This window comes from Enoplosus armatus, chromosome 2 (assembly GCF_043641665.1).
Source record: "Enoplosus armatus isolate fEnoArm2 chromosome 2, fEnoArm2.hap1, whole genome shotgun sequence".
Taxonomy (NCBI): domain Eukaryota; kingdom Metazoa; phylum Chordata; class Actinopteri; order Centrarchiformes; family Enoplosidae; genus Enoplosus; species Enoplosus armatus.
In genome coordinates this window covers 6689918-6712038 of record NC_092181.1, presented here as the reverse complement: position 1 = coordinate 6712038, position 22121 = coordinate 6689918, and the positions used below count along the sequence as shown (strand labels likewise).

Below are 22121 nucleotides of genomic sequence, written 5' to 3'. Positions count from 1 at the left end.
GTCTGACTGTGGAGACCCCCTGGTGAAGCCGAGCGCAGCCGGATTTCAGACGGTGTCATACCGGAGGGGGGGGGGGGGGGGGGGCGGGGGTTGACTCAGAGCGAGGCTGTGAAGGGGGATCATCCCACCACACTTGTGTCAGCCCCATAAGAGATGAAAGAGAAGGGATGGGTGTGTTGTGAAAGAGAGCCGTTGTGTGGTTGAACGTGAGGGAAACAAGTGACTAGATCCAAGCGTATTGGAAGCAGGTGAAATCCACATGCGCTCGGCGTCGTGACTCTCTTATCTAAACGGGCTACTGTGATTGGACGCCGGGCAGAATGTGTGTTGGATGCATGTGGGAAGCAGAGACAGAAGGGTGCACAGATGGAGGAGAGACAGAGGAATGATCAAATTAATAAACAAATAAACAGCACACGGCTACTCAACGCTGACATTATGTTGAATACATTCTGCAACAAATGTTTGTAATATTTCAAGGCTTTCCAACTGAGCGTGACCTTTAAAAGGTGCGAGTGCGTGCCCAGTGAGTGGAGAGTGAGTGTAATGCCCATTAGCCGCTTGCTCATGCCCACGAGTGCAATTTGGACGCCGCGGAATGATGACAAAAGGAACAAAAGCTGCCCGAGTATTATTTGAGACCAAATCACCCAAGACACGTTTTTAAAGGCTGAACGGTGACGAGCTGCCCTGCATCTCTCTGTTGAAGCCTGGTGTGATTTTGATGTTGCTGTTGCTAGGATACCACAAAGTCAGCTGACAAGTAACTCTCATTACTACATCGTAGTGATGCTACAGGTGCAACTTATGGTGTCAAACCGTCAGAATGCTAAACAGTGTGGATGAAAGATGTGGTTTATATACAGCACAAATTAGCTGCTTGGTTAGCACAGAAAAAGACAGAAGACAAGAGGGACGTCGCACCAGGAAATGGGAAGCTGGTGTGTTTAAGGTGACCTTCCAGAGACATAAAAGCCACTGACACTAACAAGGTGTTCAACACTGTTCAACATCATCAGTTTGTGATGGTCTGTGTGTTCCAGGCCGCTGGCCACCCAGTGTCGCACAATGTGCCTTTGTCAAACTTGTCCACATCGACTTCAGTTAGTGAGAACTTTTCTGCAGTTAACTCCATCTATAGCTGTGCTGCATATATCTGAGAATGTTCCGTCAAAATGGGCACCCATGTCCAGGGACGATAACAAGGTCCCAAAGGTGCAAGTCACACTGGTTACACTTTGGGTTTTAAGGTGAATTGTTTCCCAGTGTCGATTATTGAATAGAGCTGAGGGGAGCTGCCTGATTGGCTGACAATTCTTCACAATGAGAAAGATTTGTCATCTTATACATAGTGATGTGATTGCTTGTTATTATAAAAGGGATACTGACTGCTACAGCTGTAACACCATAAGGATTGCACCATTATAATGCCACTGCACTCTTCTAGTCACAAAAACTGCTGCTTCTGTGATATTTCCTGTTTTGATGAAGCATCCCTTGAAAAGTGTTTGACTTTGGCACTTGACTTTAGTTAGACTGCTGGCCCAGCTTCAGACAGCAGAGAGGTGAGATGGCAAATGGCTTTAGTTCCATTTTTCTTTTATGAGCTCTGAGACTATCCATTATTTAACTGTGCTGAGTCAACATTTAGCCCTCTGGACAGCATGTTGGACATGCAATGAACCAAAACCGCAACTTAAGCATCAGGGATCCCGTCAACCCCAGCCTGATTAAAAAAGCCCTCCTCCAGTCATCGAGCGAGAGGTAAAGCCTTTCTCCCCTCTCCACTTAATTGCGGCATATTTGTGAATTCGAGTTCTCATTTCACCAATTTACTTAAATATACATTCTTCTTTCTAATTCTTGTATTTTCTTTTTTCCCCCCTCATATTAAATCCCACCTTTAATATTTCCATGCTTGCACGTCCATTCAAGGTCATCCATCTCATGAATTTAATATTTTATTAGCGTTTGAATATTGTTTGGGACTGGCAACATCTCAAATGCAATTTCAGCAGAGCATACAGACTGATACACAAAATGTCAGCACTTCGCCGCCGCAGAACTCTCTCTCTTAACCTTACTGGCTTGCTGTTAGTATACAATCCTGCTGCGTATATACGTCTGAAGCAGACAGTTGGCACGCAGAGCAGAGCACGGGATCTTATAAAACATAGCAGGACAGCTTGTGTGTGACTGGTTCACCCCACAGCCTGAAGGGATTCTTTTCTTTAAAGGAGAAGTGGAACTGTTTTCCGTTTCTCGCGGCCACACATTTTGAGAGGCCGTTACAGGAACCTGACCTACGATATAGTGGAATGGTGGAGTATTCCTATAGCGTGCGTTGGTTTAGAGCTGACTTCATTGAAATGGTTGACTAGTGACTGCAGCTTTGAATTCAGATCACAGTTTGTGCCCTATTTGAATTTCATTTTGAGGTGGAAAACCATTGTTAAACTGCCACGTCTTTGATGCGTCTCTTCAGTGTTTCACTCATGCCTAACAGAAGGAGGAGATCAGGTGAGAATGCCTCTGACGTAAACTAGTGTGACGTTTGCGGGTGCTAAAACTCTCCTTACAGCAAGCAAGTCGCAAATGACTTTTTCTCCTCTCTACAGAAGCCCGTTCTTTATTCTGGTGGGACAAGTGATAAAAGATGAAGAGGACCTGGCAGCTTGAGCATGAATGGAGCGCTTCAATGTTGTCAAACCCACCGACTGATGTTGGTGTGGTTGAGAAGGCAGAATGTAGGGGGAAAAAAGTCAAAGACAAATAGAAAAAAGGGCTTATTTCTTCAAAGGTGTTCGTCATCGCTCTAGTGGTTTTCCATCCTGCCTTGGGAGTCACTGGGCAGTAGCTATACATACAGTACTCAGGCATTTCCTGCATGATGCTCATCCACTGGAGAGAGGTGGTGTTTAGCAGAAAAAGCTTAAATGTAAAAGATAACATGAAACATGTTCAAATTATGCATAGTCCTTATTAATCTTGTAGAAACACAGGGAACAAGTTGTGTGAGTGCGAACATGTAAACTCCCCACAAGTGATCCACTAATTAGTCCACACCAATTAGTGTGGACTTTAGCAAACGGCTTGAATCACAATGAGGGGATGCATTACATCTTCAATATACGGTCTCTGAGATATTACATGAAGAAATCAACAGGGAGCGGTGAATCGCATCATTCCTTATTCATCCAAATATGGCCGGCACTTTGTGGAGATTTGGCACTTGAGACAATAAGAAAACCAACTAAAACAGAAACAAATAGGAAACAGTGAATTGAAAATGAAAAAAAAAGGTGATATTCAAATAATTTCTCAAGTCTCAAATAAAATGTCGAGAATAAACAAAAAGACAAAACAAGAATCTGAGAGCTGGTCCCTGATAAAGGACAGGTTTAAAAACATTGATGGGGGAATATTTGTTGTACTATGATGACTCGCACGGATCAGAATATACATTATGTTAGTTAGTTGTCACACTGACCAATCTGCTGCTAGAAATTCTGTGTTCATTCACTAATCGCCTCTACTTTGTTTTTGTTGTTTATCTGTGTAAAAGGTATTATCAGTAAAGCACTGTCTGCAGATGTTTCAAAATAAAAGCCTACCAGCAAAGGGATGGTCAAATGGGAATGTCAAACATCTGCACAGAAAGTGTTTCACTGACGGTAGCTTAACACTTAAAAACAAACAAACGATGCTTAGTCTTAAAAAGGGACATTCAGAGCAGCTGACTGGTGAGTATGGCCTGACTCTAAAGTTGCACTATTAAGTTAATGCTGTGAGAATGTACATTATGCTGAATTTATCAAGATAACGGATAAAAAGTATTGTTTGCTCAAGATATATATATATATATATATATATATATATATATATATATATATATATATATATATATATATATATATATATTTATTTACATGAAAACCTGACTGAGGTGAGGTGTGAAGTATTCTCTCCAAAGTAGAACTCGTAAAATGTGACTTTGAATAGGAAAGTAAAAGTGCGTCACACACACACACACACACACACACACACACACACACACACACACACACACACACACACACACACACACACACACACACACACACTCTGAAAACAGCTTTAAGCAGATAAGCGCACAGTGTGTCTGCAAACCCTCAGCCAAAACTAATTACGGTCAAGTGGAAGATGCAGATGTGCAGGTACTGTGTGTGTTCAGGTGTGTGTGCATGCACTCCCAAACTGTGTCTGGTTGTCTGTGGCACACTGAAATCACAGCGTGAGCGTGTGAAGATAAAACCAGGATTCACCTTTAGCAAACGGCTTTAACAAACGGCTTTAACAGACTGGAGAGACAGCTCAAGGTGCTTTTTGTTTTTGCCCTCTGCTGAGATATCACAGCCGGCTTTTAACTTACTTACTACTTCTAAAACCAAGTCTCCTCAAACAACTTAGTTTATGGGTGTCATTTTACTCTCCCCCGCATGTAAGTGAAAAAATACAAGAAGAAAAGCCCCCCCCCCCCCCCCCCCCCCCCCCCCCCCCGATGCTTCTGTGAAATGACTAAAACTTCGGTTATGACATTCATATTGAACGCTATTATCTGAGAGTGTGTGCCTAAGAGCAAGAGATGTTCCGCGCTCAGCCACTTGGCACCCGGAGGTTTATTGAAGAAATGTGGAGCTCTAAATCTGCCAAACTGCTGCCGCTTTGGCTGCGAGGGTGAAACAAAAAGCAGAGAATTACACCTGCAGGATGGAAAACAACAGAGAGAGGGCTGACAATAAGGAGGAGAGAGCAAAAGAGACAGACAGGACGCCAGACAGAGAGAGAGAGAGACAGACACGAAGAACACAGGATAATGATCTCTATAGACTGCGCCCTCTTGAGAGAGGGGGGAGGGTTTTTTTTGGTTTGTTTTCTTAGGATGGCAGTGGAGTGACACTTACTTCTCGATGAGGTCTAGCGTCACCCCTGGCACCAACTTGGCACTCTTCTGCATGCAAAACCTGGGGGAAAAAAAACACAGACAGGGAAAAGCTGCTGATGAGGGACGGAAGGAAAATAAGAAGTGCTCAAAGACTAGACAGAGCAATAAAAACGTTTGGCCTCTACAGTACACATTTTACGACCTACGAGAGAGACAATCAACGGATAAAACACTCAAATGAAAAATGAGAGCTTCAAAGATTACAACCACTGAGCACTTTGATAAAGTGTATTTTGGCTGAGTTACAGCCATAGGGGAGGGGGCAAGCAGCAGGAAACACAGTCATATTTTTGAAACGTCTGGCATGGGGGTTATTGTTTACTGTGCGCGGTTAGCTCTGACAGGCCGGGCCAGCTGTAAGTCACAGCAGGTCGCACAGCTCGCCGCCGGAGCTCCCTGCGAGTCATCACACACCTGGAGGAGGGCAGGTGTGTTCAAAAGTTAAGTTACTTTAACGTAAACTATGAGTTACCTGGCTGCCTCCAATTTTCCCCTTAACTGATGTTGTAATGAATCATTTGTTTGGTTCGTGCATCACTTGCAAAACTCGCCATGTCAACTTAGCTGAACTTGAAGCTATATTTATCTGGGTTTTTTCTACTTTGGGGCAGGACTCGACAAAAAGTCGAAATCACACATTTGACATATGGCCTGATGGTAAGGCGCGTATGCAAACTGTTTATAGATCCAGCAGACATGGAGCAACATTAGCATTCTGTCATGTTTCTGGATACCTCATGAGTGAAATCCCAATTTTCTCTGCTAGAAACAGCGTCGATAAGAGCAGCAAGACCGAACCACGACAGTAAAGTTTGCGGGCCGCAAAACCAAAATCATAAAGCTAAATGCTCCATAGAGAACCCTCTATGAGTGACACCCCTCACATTACTCATACTCATCTGGCCCATTGTTCATATCAATAAAGTTAGACGAACTTCAGAAATTCAGCCAACAGTTGATTGGTTGTTGTTAGTCAGGTTCGAATGTTTGTTGTTTTGTTATTGTTCAACAGTTAGTAGCTGTGGTAAGTAGTAGTTTCTAGTCCTTCAGGCACTGCCTAAAGACTGATGCTGATGGGAGGTTGACTGTTAGCAGGCAGATTCAAAACAGGATCAGACTCATCCAAGCCAGATACATGACGAGCCTTCCTCAAGTTACTTTTTTAAAATGAGGGGGGAAAAAAAGCACATTTGAATGCTATGCTAATGAGCTAACAATGTAACAACTGTCAACAACAACTGAAAGTAATATGTTTAATGAAGTTCTGGACTTCCAAATCACCATTTTAACATTATATTACAAGGTTTTAAGCTCTGACATGGTTCTGGTGGCAGTAACTGGACATTTTGACCCGAAATCTTTTTATATAAGTCAACTGATTGAAATTGTATAGTGTAAAAATAAATCACAAGGGCAAAGCGACTCTTTGCTATTCGCACTTCCTAAAGCTTCCACATGTACGGTGATGGTTATGAGGTATTAGTGGTTCGGTTTCCACAAAAAACATCTGAACCCACCATCAGGCCTGGAAGAGAATTTCAGTTCATACATTGTACCCACCCAGCTGATCCACCCTGACAGTGACGTAAGCTATGGCACTCATTCAAAAGGTTCTTCCTGATGCTGGAGAATAATGAGTGCGACTTCCTGTCTCTGTAAAGAACAGCACGGGCCCTGAGTGTGCCCGGCACTCGAGGAGCAAAGAGGAGGAAGGATGTGACCAGGACAAGTTGTTCCGAAGTGCAAGCCATGTTGCGCAAAATCTGCATTGGTTTGTGTCGGCACTTTGTTTGTCAGGAACACAGGTATATTATTGTTTCCCCAAACCAATCCAATCCAAGAGTGCTCTGCGTTTACTCTGAATCTCAACTGAACCACAGATTAAATAGTTTGTTTATGTTTTTGTCGGCGCTTGCTGCAAAAAGGATACCGTGAATCCCCAGACATAAACAGAGATGATTAACTAAAAATGGAGTCTGGCAGACACAGACAGACGGGCCAAAGTAAACAGAGCGCAGACTGAGCAGGAGGTTGCATCAGGGAGAGCGTGTTTCCACCCAACCCCTGTGCGGGGAGATGTGAAGTCCCTCAGGCGACAGGACAGGAGAAGGGAGCGATAAGAGAGGAGAGAGAAGGAGACAAGAGAAGCATTTGGTCACACCAGTGTCTATAATAATCTTGATCCACAACCTGCCGAGAAAAAGGCCAAGTTTGTGCTGTAAAATGATCAAAAACAGTCCAGAACATTCTGATCACGCACTACAGCTAGAAGAAGTGATTCTGCGCGAGTGATTATAATCATAGTATATGAACTTGAACCCTAAATGATTTCCCTCTGGCTTGTTTATTTTTTTCTAATATTAAAACTAAGAATCCACCACAGCAAGTGAATATGTTCACTGCCTAAAGTAAATCTTTAAAATGGAAACTGTGTTGACTAGAGTGTGATACTGCTGTAAGAAGATGCAAAGGATGTATAAAATGGGTATCCATCTGTGGCACGCAGCCAGCAGCTAAACTTCAGCCCTGCGACGAACTCAAGAGGGGAATCAGACAGGGATGTTTCCTTCCATATACCTCAGCGCACTCCTACAGGACAAAAGTAAATCCTACTAAAAAAACTGCATTTTACAAGCTGAAACCAGATCATACGTCACTCTGAGGCTGAATGGTTTGAATGAGTCGTGGGGTCAGTGGAGAGAGCGGTTACCAAGGATTGTGTCATCACTCCGGTCTCACCTAAAACTCACTGCTCTTTGTAAAATATCTGCTGAATGCCGTTCAGCCAGATGACGCATTCAACCTCGTGTCTGCTAATTGGCGGTGCATTTACACCGTCCGACGGAGGAACACATCACATCGAGGGTAATGTGACTGCTGACGCCTCAAAGTAGGACACTGTCAAACATAAACACTAATTCATCTCAGCCATGACTCGAGCCTGGAAGACAATTCAGTGATAATTCTAAAAAAGCATCAGTCGGCCAGAGGTGAAGGACAGCTTGCTTTGGGTTTTAGTCAGAAATATTTCCTGAGACTCGAGAAACAGCTGGACACCATTTTCATTTAGGCTTTTCTAGTCAACCGCTAACTGAATGCACGAATCAGATGATTTGAAATGTATATAAATATTGAGTGAGCAGTAAGATCTGTTTCGGTGATCAGTTTAAGGTGTGAGGATCTCTGGTGCGAAACTGCTAATTATTAAAGTTAAGTTAACAATTGTCCATCTAGCTTCCTTGTCAATCACGCTTTTGCAAATTTTGGATCAACAACAGGGGAAAAGTGGTCAGTCTTGGGCGCCTCCAAGCGTGTCTGCTACTTTGATTCATGTATGTGGTAAATGGCTAAAATGGTAAATGGATGCATTTATATTAAATATGAGATTATTATATATATATATATATATATATATATATATATTTATCCAAAGCTCTTTACAATTTTTGCCACTCATTCACCCACACACTCACACACCGATGGCAGTACCATGCAAGGTTCTGGCGTGACCATCGGGGGTTCAGTGTCTTGCTAGTGTGGCTAAAAATCTAAATTTGAACAGTTTCTGTGGAAAATACCGTCATCCTCCTCGAATGCGGCTCTCGGACAACACACCTGCTAGTCCCTCCAACTTAAATGTGAGGAATAGGTTATGTCTTGGAAAAATAGACAGGAGGAAACACAAGAGGAGGTAGGATTTTAAACCAATACGAAGTCGATAAAAGACACCCAGGAAATGGAGGGTAGAGGTGACACATACTTGGATCTTCATACCTCTAACTGTTTAGAAACCAAGCTTTTTTTGTTGAGACAAGCTTTGGGATGCACAAACAACTGTGGCTGGTGAACTTAACGTTAAGGGAAGAAGAGGACGTGGACAGATGACAAAAGTATAGGAGGGTATTGGAGGCTGGAGGTGAAGAGGAAATTGAGGGATTATTACGAACAGAGAGCAAGGTGGACAAACTTTAATTGGATTGGTGAATAAGAGAGAGCGAGTGCGTGGCCGCTGGGAGGAGGGGGTGGGAGTGGACATGTACATATTAAACTTTGAGGGGGGAAATGAAGTGGATCTGTGTGTGTGGAAACTACTGTGCTGCTCCCGGAGTGGGTGGTGGAGGAGGAGGAGGAGCGGGAGGAGCAGAGCGTCTCCTCTGGTCCCCGCAGAGCCGGCTGCCTTCTACAGCTCATTACTCCTTCAATCAGCCTTCCTGTCCCCAGTCCCTCTTTCTATCAGTCATGCGCTGGCGGGACTGCTGGACGATCTCAAATCTAATCTGCTCTTTGTCTCTGACCTACAATATCCATGTGATACACCACACTTTGTGTATTCTTTGAAATAATCTAAATTGTAGATATGACAAATACAGTTTATGGGCAGGGACGTGCTTTGAAAAGGACGGCAGCTGTAGTCAACTTTTTCATTGTCAGGGTTTCTCTCCTCTTTCTCTCTCCTTTCTTTACCCAGAACTTTGCGTCAGTTGGCTCCTGACGATGCTTCATCCAGACGTCCCTAAACCGGGTCCTTGTCCTCCAGGAGACTTTGCTCCATCTTTGCTTATAACTGTTCTAATATCGACAATTAACCTCCTCATCCTCACTCTTTCTTGTCTTGTGTGTATTTATATGTCGACTGTTCTCTCTCCAGGTCAGGACTGGAGACTTGTCAGAAGTCTCCTCTGATCCACATTCTTCATATATGTTTGCATGTCATTTACCTCATATTGCCACTCCGTTTCTCCATATTGTAATTTCTCGATTGTTGTTGTCCACTGTATATAAAACATAATTCCTGTTAAAGGGATTGTTGGACCCACATTGAAGGTCTAAGGATAGAGGGTGTCATATGTTGATTGATGTACGAATTGTAAAGCCTTTTGAGGCAAATCTATGATAGTGATGTTGGGCTGTATAAATAAATTGACTTGGCATGGAGTTGGCTAGAACGCGGAGCAGTTACAATAAATTCCAATGGTGATCCACATCCACAATAATGTGCCAAAACAGATTAAAACAGAGCCAAATGCACTACTTCCATGTTGCTTCGTGGCCTCCTCTTAGCGCTGAGGCTCCACCAGAAATGGAATATCGATTAACTGGCGTGATGTCGACTATCTGGAACATAAGATCAGTGGAGAAGTAGATTGTCCTTTAGGAACAGTTGGAGAAGTTTTAATGGATGTTTTGTGTGTTTCAGTTAAGTGCTCCTTTAATGTTGCAAGGTGAATGAACACAACACAATGTCTTTACATCCACAGGGTATATGCTCCGCCTGTGTAAAATCCATTTTGTAGTAGAATATACGTATTAAGACTACGACAACAGGAGAATATTTGCATTTCAACTGCTTCTTACCAAATTCTCATTATTCCATAAGCTTATATGAAGCTGCTCATTAAGCGGCAGCACAACTGCACTTATTTCAGAGCATCATTTAAAGTGATAATACATTACGATTGATGAGCTCTTTTTTGATCATTAAGAAGAAAAATGTGAAGATGGAGAGGGTCCGGCCTGATCAGCATAGAAACACGCTTCGTTACTTCTATCACTTTAAATGAACATCACAGGGTAGTGCTGGTGGTATGTTGGACACATCCTGCTAATTAAAAGACATTTCCTGAACATACAGGGGTGCTGACCTTGCCCACAGCGCAATTCAGTTACAAATTCACGTTATTTCATATAAAATCACGCCGCTCCATTGTAATTTGTGAAGTTTTCCACTTCCAGCTGACCGGCACAGAGACAGACTGTGGTGATGATGTCACCTCGAGACGAATCCTGGAGCGGCTCTGACAGTGAATAATGGAACAACTGTTGCGACTCTACGACAGCAGCCATGGTGATTTCACTGGGAGAGGAGCACATTTTCTGACTCACAGCTGTAAGCCTGACATTCAAATGGAGCTCATTTGGATGTAGTAATCAGCAGATGTCACCTAATGACATCATTGGGTATATTTAGGTTGACTATCGTGTGTGTGTGTCTGTAGAGGCTGAAATAACCTGAATATGATCAGGTATACCTTCAGTGGCTGTATTTAATTCATATATACAGACGAGTGACAAACCTGAAGTAATATAATAAACAGAGATGTTCCATATAGTGGGCACCCAGTTTAACACCTATGGAAGACTTTTGAGTGACATGTGACAGCGCTCTCCACCACCACCATCATCAAAACACTAAATGAGGGAATGTCTCTTTGGAGATTAGTTCCGAGAGTCTATGCCAAATGCCACTTCAACATTTCTGACCTGACTTTCCCGAGTTTCAGACAAACATTGTGTAGAACTGAGTGGTGATGACCATAGTGAGTCATCTTCAAGGAAAATTGTCCCTTACCGCAGACCACAAGGCGGTGATGTCTCAGAAGTGTCCATTCAACACATTTTCAAATGACTGCGCCTTGCAGAAAGAAGCTAATGAAAGATTTAACAATGATCTTATTAAGGTAGGTGAGCAAGAAATGTAAAACAAAGTAAACAGAAATGTTCAAAGCCTTTGCACTTTTCTTTAGCAACTGGTACGCGAGCAGCAGGAGGCATACTGCTGATCCTGCCACAGAAAATATTCTAACTCACTCAAAAAAAATTTGGTGTGACGTCAGCACAACAGTCAAGCCTTTAGAGCAGGACGGAGCAGAGCTATCTGATTTGGCTATCAGTATGGATGTACGATGCAGCTCCCTTCTAATCCACAGAGGTCTCCAGACAGTAGTCAGCTTAGGCATATGCTGCTTTATGTAACGGCTTTCTCTGGAGTTCACCCCACATCAAGAGACAAGGTGGGGGGGGGGGGGGGGGGGGGGGTGAATGTGTCAACATTTTAATTTACATTTCAGTTATTAAAGCCAAGGCTCCAGAACAAGAGTGGTGTGTGTGTGTGTGTGTGTGTGTGTGTGTGTGTGTGTGTGTTAAGGCATCAAATACCAATTCTTGTGTTTAATTTTCCTTATTTCACATATAGGAGCTGGAAACTGGAGGACAGAGTTGCAGCTACATTTGTTCCCAATGCACATAAAGAGTCTGTGTGTGTGTGTATCGGGGGAGCACACACTGGATGAAAAGAATACAAGATGTGGTTATGTGAGCCCTCGCAGCTGCATTTCCATTAAAATCTATTATGTGTCCCTGCCCTTGAAGGTTCACGCGCTGTTTAGACAACATACATGAGGATAATGGCATGCAACTTGAGGTCACCAGTGTACCCGTCAAAGCTGAGCAGCAAGGCTGATGGGCTACTCACACGCTGCCTGTGTGTAAGTACATGCATGATTATTCACAAACATGGAGGGGAAAAAAAACAACCCCCGATAGATTGAACCGACACTTGCCGAGGAGTCGGTCCAGCCTGCTTTTCATTCCACAGAGATTCACCACTGCTGCCTGATTCTTCCCTAAAAGGCTGAATTACCGAGGTGCTGCACCCTCACATCTGCCCGGCAGTGACGGTATGGCCTCCTCCTAGATCATCTTTATAGTCTTCATGGGTGTCCAAATTTAACCACATTTGCTCTAAGAGGCTGTTCTGTGCACGGTGGTGCTTTAACTAAAATGCCAATGTAAGCGTGGTCACTCAGTTAAAAACGACAATGTTAACATGCTGCTGTTTGGCGGGTCATGTCACCATGGTCACCATCTCAGTTGAACGCATTTTACCATTTGCTGATTACAACTAACCACAAAGTATAACTAAGGCGGGTATTCGTTTTGCAGGTATTTGGCCATAAACCAAAGCACTGGAGAAAGTCATCATCAAAGTTATGACGGTTCATCCTGAAGGGAACATGAATATCTAACAAATCAAATGGTAATCCATCCAATAAATAAAACTGAGACATTTAACTCTGAATCAAAAATGTCAACTTCCTGGTGGTGGAGACGAAAGGTCAAGGGGTCATCAAAGACATTAGGATACATGATGTCTGGCAACCAAGAACGGCCGTGCAAAGTAGAGCTGCCATTTTTTATTCAAACTTCACATTAAATTCAATCTCTCTTGACTGGTTTGAAACTTCACAGTGTATAAGAGCAACAGGCCATGTCTTGTACTAAAATACTTGAGTCTCTCTGATCTACTGCAGGCCCCGTTGTCCTTACTGGCAAACAAGGCAATTGTTATCTTCATTTCTGCAAAATGGAGAACTATTACCTTGTTGCGCTGAAAGTCAAGTGGATGGAAAATCTTTTCAGCCGTTTGCTGCCTTTTCAAAATGCACCTGCCTGCAATGACACTACGACAGCAAATCTCAAGTCACAAGTATTAGTTCTTATTCGTTTGAACTTTTCTTTGTGACAGCGAATTGTGTGCTAATCCACCCAGTGTGGAGAGTTGTGGAGATATACAGCATCTTAGCTAGTAGTAATTAAAAACGTTTACTCTCCTGGTAGTGCTCCATGAAAATAACTTGTGGTGGTTGTGATATTTCACTCAGGGCCATAGTGGTCGACCAACTGACAGACCGACTGTACCATCGGACTGACTGACTGACTGCCGATCCTAGAGCCCCGTTTCTAGCATCTAGATACACCCCCTGAGCTTTTATTCCTTCATCTGTTGTTTCTTTTTCTGCCTTACCCTGCAAACCCCTGATGTCATCCTGTTCCGTCCCTCTCTATTTTCAGATGCTCACTTCCTCCATCCATCCCAGCAGTGGGGAAATCCCTTGAAGATGGCGCTCCATCAGTAATGATTTTCTGCTCAGCTGAGCAATGAAAGGTACAGATGCACTCACTCTGCCTTGTTCTCCCCAACTCATTCTCTCTCGCTCTCTCGGTAAACCCAATCATCCATCCCTCGATGCATCTCATTAAAGTTTTAAAGCCAAGGTAAGCCGGCACATCAGTGAATCCCTCCATCCGCCCACTCTTACCCTGCCAAACTCCACCCCATCCCCTCCTCATTTTAGCGCTGCTCACTCAGGGGCTGTGTGAAATTAAGGAGGAGACCGCTCGGCATGTCTTTATTTAGAAAATAATGGGGAGGAGAGACAGCAACAAACTATGGAAGATCGGAAGGAGGGCAGGTTTATGTAGCTGGTATGTTTAATCTGATGGGGAGGTCTCTCGAGCACCGGGACTATTCTCAGTCATAATGTTATAAACTACCAAACCTGGCAGGAGGACACTGAACGGCAGCTGTACACTGTCTGGATAATGGTAATTTCTTCATGGTCACATAGTGAAACAGTAGCACATGAAGAGAAGACTCAGTGAACTCAGCTCCACAATATCTATTCAAAGTTTGCGAAGGTTAGCTACCATTAGTCAACATACGCTACTCGTCTTACCAGAGTAAGAAAGGTTGTATCAGGAAAACGAAAAGGTTTTACTACTACTTAATTCAGCTTTTATTAAGAAGAATGTGTTATTTCATTTTTCAAAAATTACATATTGTAGTCAGTTTTTAATTTACGGTGAAACCCACTTTAAGGAGTTTTAAGAGGGAAAACCGAATACCAAAAACGATTATTGGATTTGTGGCATGCATCTTCCATAGAAATACACCATGAACTTAGTATTAAAAAAAAATGGATAAATACAGACTCCTCTGAAAGGACAAAAACTACATATCTGTGTTCTTTCCATGTTTAAATGAAGGCTGAATGAATGAAAGAAACAAACTAACTTTCCTTCACAACAGAAAAAGCACTGCCTGCGAGAGACGAACTGAACAACCTCCAAACAAACCTGAAGAGTCGTCCTGAGCAGAGCGCTACAATAACTCAGACAGACTGAGCGGGTGGATGAGCGTCCCTGCACTTGGTGTGCTCTGCCTGGAGCAGGTGAACATATAAGGAAGTCTGTGCTTCTCTGACGTCAGCTCGGCATGAAAGTAGAAAAAAAAACAAGCTTTTTACTTACAGGGAATACACGAATATTGAGTATTCTCTTTTGAAGCATTGTGTTCATGTAACATTTATGCAACATGAGTTCATCAAACTCAACTGAACTGTGTGAGGAAATGCCATATATAATGCATATATACAGTAATACATGACTAAATTTCCCCCGGATTCATTACTGACCAACGAGTTCAATTCATTAAAACGAACCACTGAAGCCTGACCTCACCGGGTCATTAATAGGAAGGACCAGTCCCAACTTTCCCCTGCAAGCCACAACATCCATTTTTGGAGGCAGAGGGTATTAAGGAATAGTTCAGTCAATATTATCCAGCAGGCTTTCAGCTACTTGTTCTCCGAAATGGAATGTTGGTAAGGGATATCAATATTAATGGCATAATACTGAGACCTCATTATGCTGAAGGTCATGGTGGGATGTAGATGTAGAGCGGAGGAAGATAAACGAAACTCTTCAATTTTTCTGGCAGAGAAGAAAGATTCGGCTAGCTGCAGGACACCTCCTGAAAGCAACCTGTCATTCTCGCTTACACACTTTTCACAACACAAGTTAGCCGCCTCTTGCAAAGTTTTTGTTGAAAATGTGTTAAATCATCCCTGTGACTTTTAGCGTGTGCAAAGTGAGTTAAGTAATTAAAATGCAAAGAAAGAAAAAAAATGTGTGGGTAAGAAATGATTTATGGCACCGAGGGGACTTTGTACGCTGCAGATAGAAACTGTATCTGGGCAGGTAGTGTCATTCATGGAAGATGAGGCGCTCACCTGCATTTCACGGCTATCACATAACAAGAAATCTCTTTAAACCCAGTGGGTGATGATTGTGTGTGCAAAAGTAAAGAATAACAACGTGAGAAATACTTGGAGACATGGAGGTGCTTTGCTGTTGCCTAATTATGGTGGAAAACTGATACAACCAAAATACATATAAAAAACGCTCTGCTTTAAAAATCCTCTGACAAGGACACACACACACACACACACACACACACACACACACACACACACACACACACACACACACACACACGCAATAATAAATAACATTTTGACTTGTCATAGTAAGAAAACACTAGTGTTACTAATAACATTAACAAGCTTCGTTCTATTCAAGTGTCCCAGTAAGCCATGGCCGTGTACCGGCATGAACAATACCAGGACCTTGAAATCAAAGCAGCTACATGGAATTCAGCCATTATTAATGGTATTATTTACATCTTTGCTTTTCCTACTGTGACATGTCAAAATGTCTAGTGTTGAGAAGAACTAGTGAACAGAACCAAAGGAAACAAAGAAGTCGGGCCGCTTGCGTCACTTGGCCCGTTGGACTCAAATGCTGCCACATCTCCAGATCTCAGAAACGGTCAAATATATTTTGATAACTGACAGAAATGATGGCCAAACACTGAAACTGCGACATTACTTAACTTTCTGTCAAAGTATTCTACAAAAGTGCATGGGGCTAGCTGGTGAACTAGTCTGGTCGTCGGTGAGCTAACCGCTAACGCGCTAGCCAGCGCTAGTCAGTCACAAAAGCTCTGCTTGGTCACTAGCTGGACAATGAGTTGACAGTTTATTCAAGAGACATATTTGAATAACTAATTTCACTTTTCTGGTGAGTTCGGAGGTCAGTTAGAGGCTGAGCTGAACACACACACAGAGTACGGTTAGCTGTTTAGGGCAAATAAAAGGCGAACGGTCCAGTGCTGTGAGGTGAAAATGTGCCTAATTTTCCGTCTGCACACGTCTTTACGAGGGAGTGAAAGTACAAGTGCTACAACTACCTCACATTTCTTCTTCTTTTTTTGAATAACAAACTATCACTTACAAGCGCTTAGGTATCATTGGATTGTTTTCCAGTGCCTGTGCTAATCTTAGTTACCAAAATATTCTTTAATACCTAAAATATAAACATATTTCATATTAAAAACAACTTTTTTTCATTTGACAAAATATGCCAAATTCTTGATGCATCAGTGTTTCATCTTGTCTTAACTCAAGCAGCCATGTAAGACCATGTAGACCTACAATCTAAAACTACTCATAACACAGGATGACCTACTTTACCTCTCTAATCAGCTCTCAGTTCTGTCAGAAATAGCAGCTACATGCAGGATGTGGAGTTACAGTACATGTGTATGTAGAACATGAATGAAATATTTTATATCTGTGTGTGTGTGTGTGTGTGTGTGTGTGTGTGTGTGTGTGTGTGTGTGTGTGTTTTGTGTTGACAGGGGATCGGAGGTGATGCAATCACCTTTGCCTGGGTGTGCAAGCCCCACATGCTCAGTGTGCCCCCACACGCAGCTGACAGGCTGACGCAACCCATGTGCTCCCATGGTTTAGCTTGAAGCTCCATCAGCACCGTCCTCTGAATGATGCATTGCGCTGCATTTGCATCGGGCCACTGTATCAGCCGAGTCTCCCAAACACATTTTCCCTGAATATCGTGCACATATTTTACTGAAGCGTCCTCTGCAGGGACCATCATCCTCGCATTCGCTGTGGATGATTGTCGGTTTACATTTTTCATCACGGCTGAATATTTCTCATCATAGCGGAATACTGAGCAGGTTCGGAGCTCAGAGGAATGTTTGCTCTCGGCACAGAACACATCATTGTGTCCTCTGAGTGTCCAAGCAATGATACCAACCTGCCACTGACAGGCTTTACAAATGCATGACATATGGTTAGCTGCATGGTCAAAGGGAAAATGTGTGCTCCTTTGTGTGATTATTACAGAGGAATAAAGCATTATCTAGAAGAAAATGAATCCAGCTTTTAATGCGCTGTAAGAAACTGTGTTGTGGTAGGGAGACGGGAAACATTACCACCGGAGGGCGATCTTGATGGGCGTGGTGAGGCAGGAGGTGAAGAGGTCGGCTGGGAGGTCGGGGTTCATGGGGAGCAGCTCGCTGGCCTCGCAGGCAGCCAGCTGGATGCAGTTCTTCATGGATGGCGGCAGGGGCATCTGGGCCAGTGGGTGGCTGGGATTGATGGCTGCCACCTGACAACAGACCAAACATGACAGTGTTTGTTTTACATTAGACAACCACCTGAGCCCCATCTAGAGATATGCAAATGTAACTAAAAATGTGTCGCCGTGGTGCTGCACCCGACTCAGAATTTTGTCAGTCGAATCAGATTTGGCTTTTCAATACCAGCATTCCACTATTCGTTCTCCATTTTTTCATGTAGAATATCAAGCAATGCTTTATTAAACCGCTTTATTAGTTCAGGGTGACAGCGACATAAATAAAACTATTAGGCTTTAAATATAAGGAGACATTTTCAAGCTGCAACCTGGGCTTCAGACCCAAATTAGTGATCTGAGCTCTGGGACAGAAAGAGAAGAGGCGCTGTTTGTGGTCAGTGTTCAAGTCTGACAAAGGACACAGCAGACACAAAGATGGAGAGCACGCCTTTGTGACAGCCCCATTTTCTACACATTCTCTAAATGGCAGCGGCTCTTCTTGTTTGCTCTGGTATAATACAGACTGAAATTAGCGTCGTCTCCTCCTCCTCCTCCTCCTCCTGGTATTGTGGTGGCACGAGAAGGAGTTAAGACTTTAGACACAGCAACACAAGCAAGGTGAGAGGACGCCAGAAGCAGACAGGATGATGAACTTGAGCTCAAGACCAGATGAGACATGCAATGAAAGGTCAGACTAAAGAGTAGCAGCTGCAGACTGACATAGAAAGATATGTGGTGAAGAGAGGAGGCGCAGAGAACAGAGGCAAGAGAGAAAAGAAGGAGACCTCTTTGGCAGCTCTTTACTTGAAGTAAAAACAAGTTAGAAAAAAAACAAAGAATGATCTGAAGTCCAAGTGTGAGTTTGTGCAAATGTCCAGCGATGGCAACAGGTGAAGGCTTTAGCGCCCTGTTACCACCTACACAAGCCTGCTCCGACTGTTGCCATTATTCTTGCAAGCTGTTTGCACTCGTCAGATTTTGGCATCATCTCATCGCTCCCACAAAACTTTTCTCCAAAGGCAAATCTACACTATTCGCTGGATCGCTCGTCAACTTTCGGCAAACGGAGCTTCACTGAGACCAGAAATGCATCCATTCTTCCCCAGAGTGAGCTCACTCTCATTTAAAAGTACTGCATTTATTATTATTAACGGCCGAACCCTGTCCACCACGGAGGCGTTTTCTTCACAAGCTGCCGCGTTGTGTGTTCCGCTTTGAAATTGAGACATGGAGTCGGGATGGAAATCACGATAATGAAGAAAGTCTCACTGAAAACTGAAACAAACTATGAGTTCAACTTTTTGCTTCCGTTATGGACAGCATGGGATGAGCAATAAAAGTTGGTGGGTTTTTTTGTTCAGTTGTCCCTCTGTTGCATAGAAACAGGAGGAAAATTTGATTGCAGAAGATACAAGTCAGTGCTTTTTGCAGGTCTGCCGCCGTGTGCTTCCAGGCAAAACATTACAATTGCCGCTCAGCCCGAGACATTTTGAGAACGTAATGATAATGTGATAGTTTATTGATCCCGGTGAGGACATTTTTCCTCTTGCTGGCCCCCTTAGCAGGCGGTCTTCAGTGGTAAACAATCCTCTCGTCTCTTCTAAAAACAGAATTATCATGTTGTTTCCACAGTCTGGGACGGCTCAGTCAATACTGGCAAATGTAAAAAAAAAGAAAAATGGAGGAGGCTTGCGTATGATGTAAAACTTTAATTATATTTGGAGCTCTTGACTATTTATGTGCTCATTGTGCTGTTGACTTGTTTGCTGGGAGTTCAATACGGTTTCTGTCTTTTGCCGAGCAGGCGTTAATGAGCTGGGGGTCTTAATGGAGGCAGCAATCCAAGACTTCCCTTTATCATCGCTGACTGCTATGGGTTGTTGCTTTCATTTGCAGCTCTATCTAATTTCAGCAAGAAACTAGGAAGGGAGATTATTATATTATTATTATTATTAACACCTCTTTTCTGCCAAACACTTGCCTCTTGACTCTTGCTCCTCTTTCAGTGGTTTCAAACTTTAACGTCACAGTTTCACAGGCTCTAATTTTACCAAAAAAAATAAAAGAAAAAAAAAATAAAATGAAACCTGACCTGATCACGCCTGCGGGAATGAAGAAATTAGAGCCAACTGACAATGGGTGAAGAATCATAAAGACTTTTGGGAGGACATGTTTGACATTTCATTGGCCAGTGTTTGGGAGGTCTCGAGTTGTATTTGCTCCAATGTTTTTTTCTGTCAGTCCAGCTTGTGAGGATAAAAATGTATTTTAAAGCCCCCATCTCCCAACACACACCTTAACAAACACACACACACACACACAAGCAATTTCACTGTCAGGTAGGCGTGTCCCTCGGTATCTGATCTCCTTTATTCTAGCCAACCAAACACCTGATCCTTTCTGTACTGAACCATGCTGTGTGTTGTCCCCCACAGCCTGCAGACGTTGCGGCGCTGCTCTCCTTCACCACAGCAGAGGTCTGAGGTGCAGCACTTCACTGCGTGTCCGAGTGAAAATCAGACTGTGTGAAGGTGAAACAATATTTGGGTGCAGGCACCTCCGCTCGTGTCAGTTTCAGAGGTCGCGTTCTCGCAGCTTATGACCTTCACGGTTTTAAATCAAGACCTTCAGGATGGAGTAGCACGTGAAAAGTAAGGTGCATCCGATTGATTTCAACGTGTCACATACATAGTTCAGGTCAATGTAAGTATCGGATCTAACTCGATATCAGCAGGCTCCCGATATTAAGAGGACTTGGATCGGGATCAGGGCCAAAAACACTTGATTGAGACACCCCTGCTGTCAGGGCTTCCCACATTTTATTGCCTCACCTGAATAAATTCTAAGAAAGTATTACATTACGCTTCAGGAAGAAAGAGCAGAGGTGCTACAGTATATAACAAGGCCATATATTTAATGAGGCAACTGTTAACAATGCCATGTAGTTACTAAATTGATTGCAAGACAAGCCCCCCCCCCCCCCCCCATGATGTGTCTTATTTAGCTCATCGGGTGTCAGTGATTTATTGACTGATCACATCAAACGTTTGCTTTATGGTAATGAGTCGGGATCAGCGCGTCAATGGCGGGAAAAGAAAAACCTTCTGGGTGATGAAGTGTGTGGGGGGGGGTGGGGGAACTCAGCGAACGAGCAGACAGTGCTGCTGGTCACACACCGGACTGTGGGACACGTTTCACCCGGCAGCGTCTGCGTCGAGCCTCGAACACTTTCTCCATGCTGTGCACTACAAAAGCATTTCTTTTCAGCTCAATTCAGTTCAATTTCAGTTTGGTCTGAAACATTCATGTGGGATGCATAAATAGGCTGTGATCATACATTACACAGTTGGCCTTGCTGACTGTAGATCAGCACGTCGGTATAAATTGCAAACTATTACCGTAAGACCTCTTGAAGAGCTGCGGACGCCCTGAACAGCTGTTTACTGCAGCGGAAAATGTTGCTAAAACTCTTTCTGTGTTGGCAAACACTTTCAGGCACGAAGGCTGAGCAGGAGGAGAGTGTGAGAAATCTTCAAACTGTTAGAATACACTAAAAGCCCTGACAATCAATCTACACTGTCCAAAGAACACAAGCAAACGCATGAGCACTTTCATATATACTTAGACCCACCAAACAAGTTCAACACAAGCACAAACACGGCAGTGGCAGACCAGAGCGTGAATGGAAACTACTCTGTGGGCCTCCCGGCTCATTGTGCGCTGTGGCTCAGCATCTGATGCAAGGTGGGGTAAACCCACACGACCCCAGGCGAGCACCATGGGGGCGCGCCGGTCTTTCTGAGCCCCGAGGGTGAGCCGAGTCAATTAGAGGACGAGAGAGCAAATGATCCAGCAGGCTGGCGGGGAACAAAACGGGGAACAAAACGCGATTCCTACTGTAGGCTCAGAAAAGTCTGTGCTTTATTCATAAAACTGCCACGACTTGATTCAAAACGTTCAATCTGGTTTCCAGTTAAGATAATATCAAACTGCAAAAAAAAAAAAAAGGCGGCTTGTGATGAGGCACTGTAGATTTTTGTAATGCTCCTGTATATACGGTACAGCCTCCCTGCTCTCTGCTAGTCCAACAACTCATTAGCTGACTCCATAATAAGTGGAAGAGCAAGAAAGGCGGCAGCAGCTGAAGCTCAGATCTCAGTGTGAGACATTATATATTTACAGAACCTCTCTATAAGGAGCTTTGCACACACATGAATAAACCATGATATTAAAGATGCAGAAGAATAGTCTTAATTAATGGGATGGGGGGGGTGGGGGGGGGGGTGATAACGTTTGT

General features: G+C 43.4%; 1 protein-coding gene across 1 annotated transcript in view; it reads right to left on the bottom strand.

Annotated features, from left to right (window-relative positions):
• Positions 1 to 22121, bottom strand: part of rptor (regulatory associated protein of MTOR, complex 1) — a 148343-nt gene that overhangs the window by 67367 nt on the left and 58855 nt on the right. Inside the window, exons 7-8 of the mRNA XM_070917670.1 lie at positions 17682 to 17857; positions 4944 to 5003 (exon numbers count right to left, since the gene is read on the bottom strand). Coding sequence (XP_070773771.1) covers positions 4944 to 5003; positions 17682 to 17857 — 236 coding nt within the window. The remainder of the gene's footprint in view (positions 1 to 4943; positions 5004 to 17681; positions 17858 to 22121) is intronic.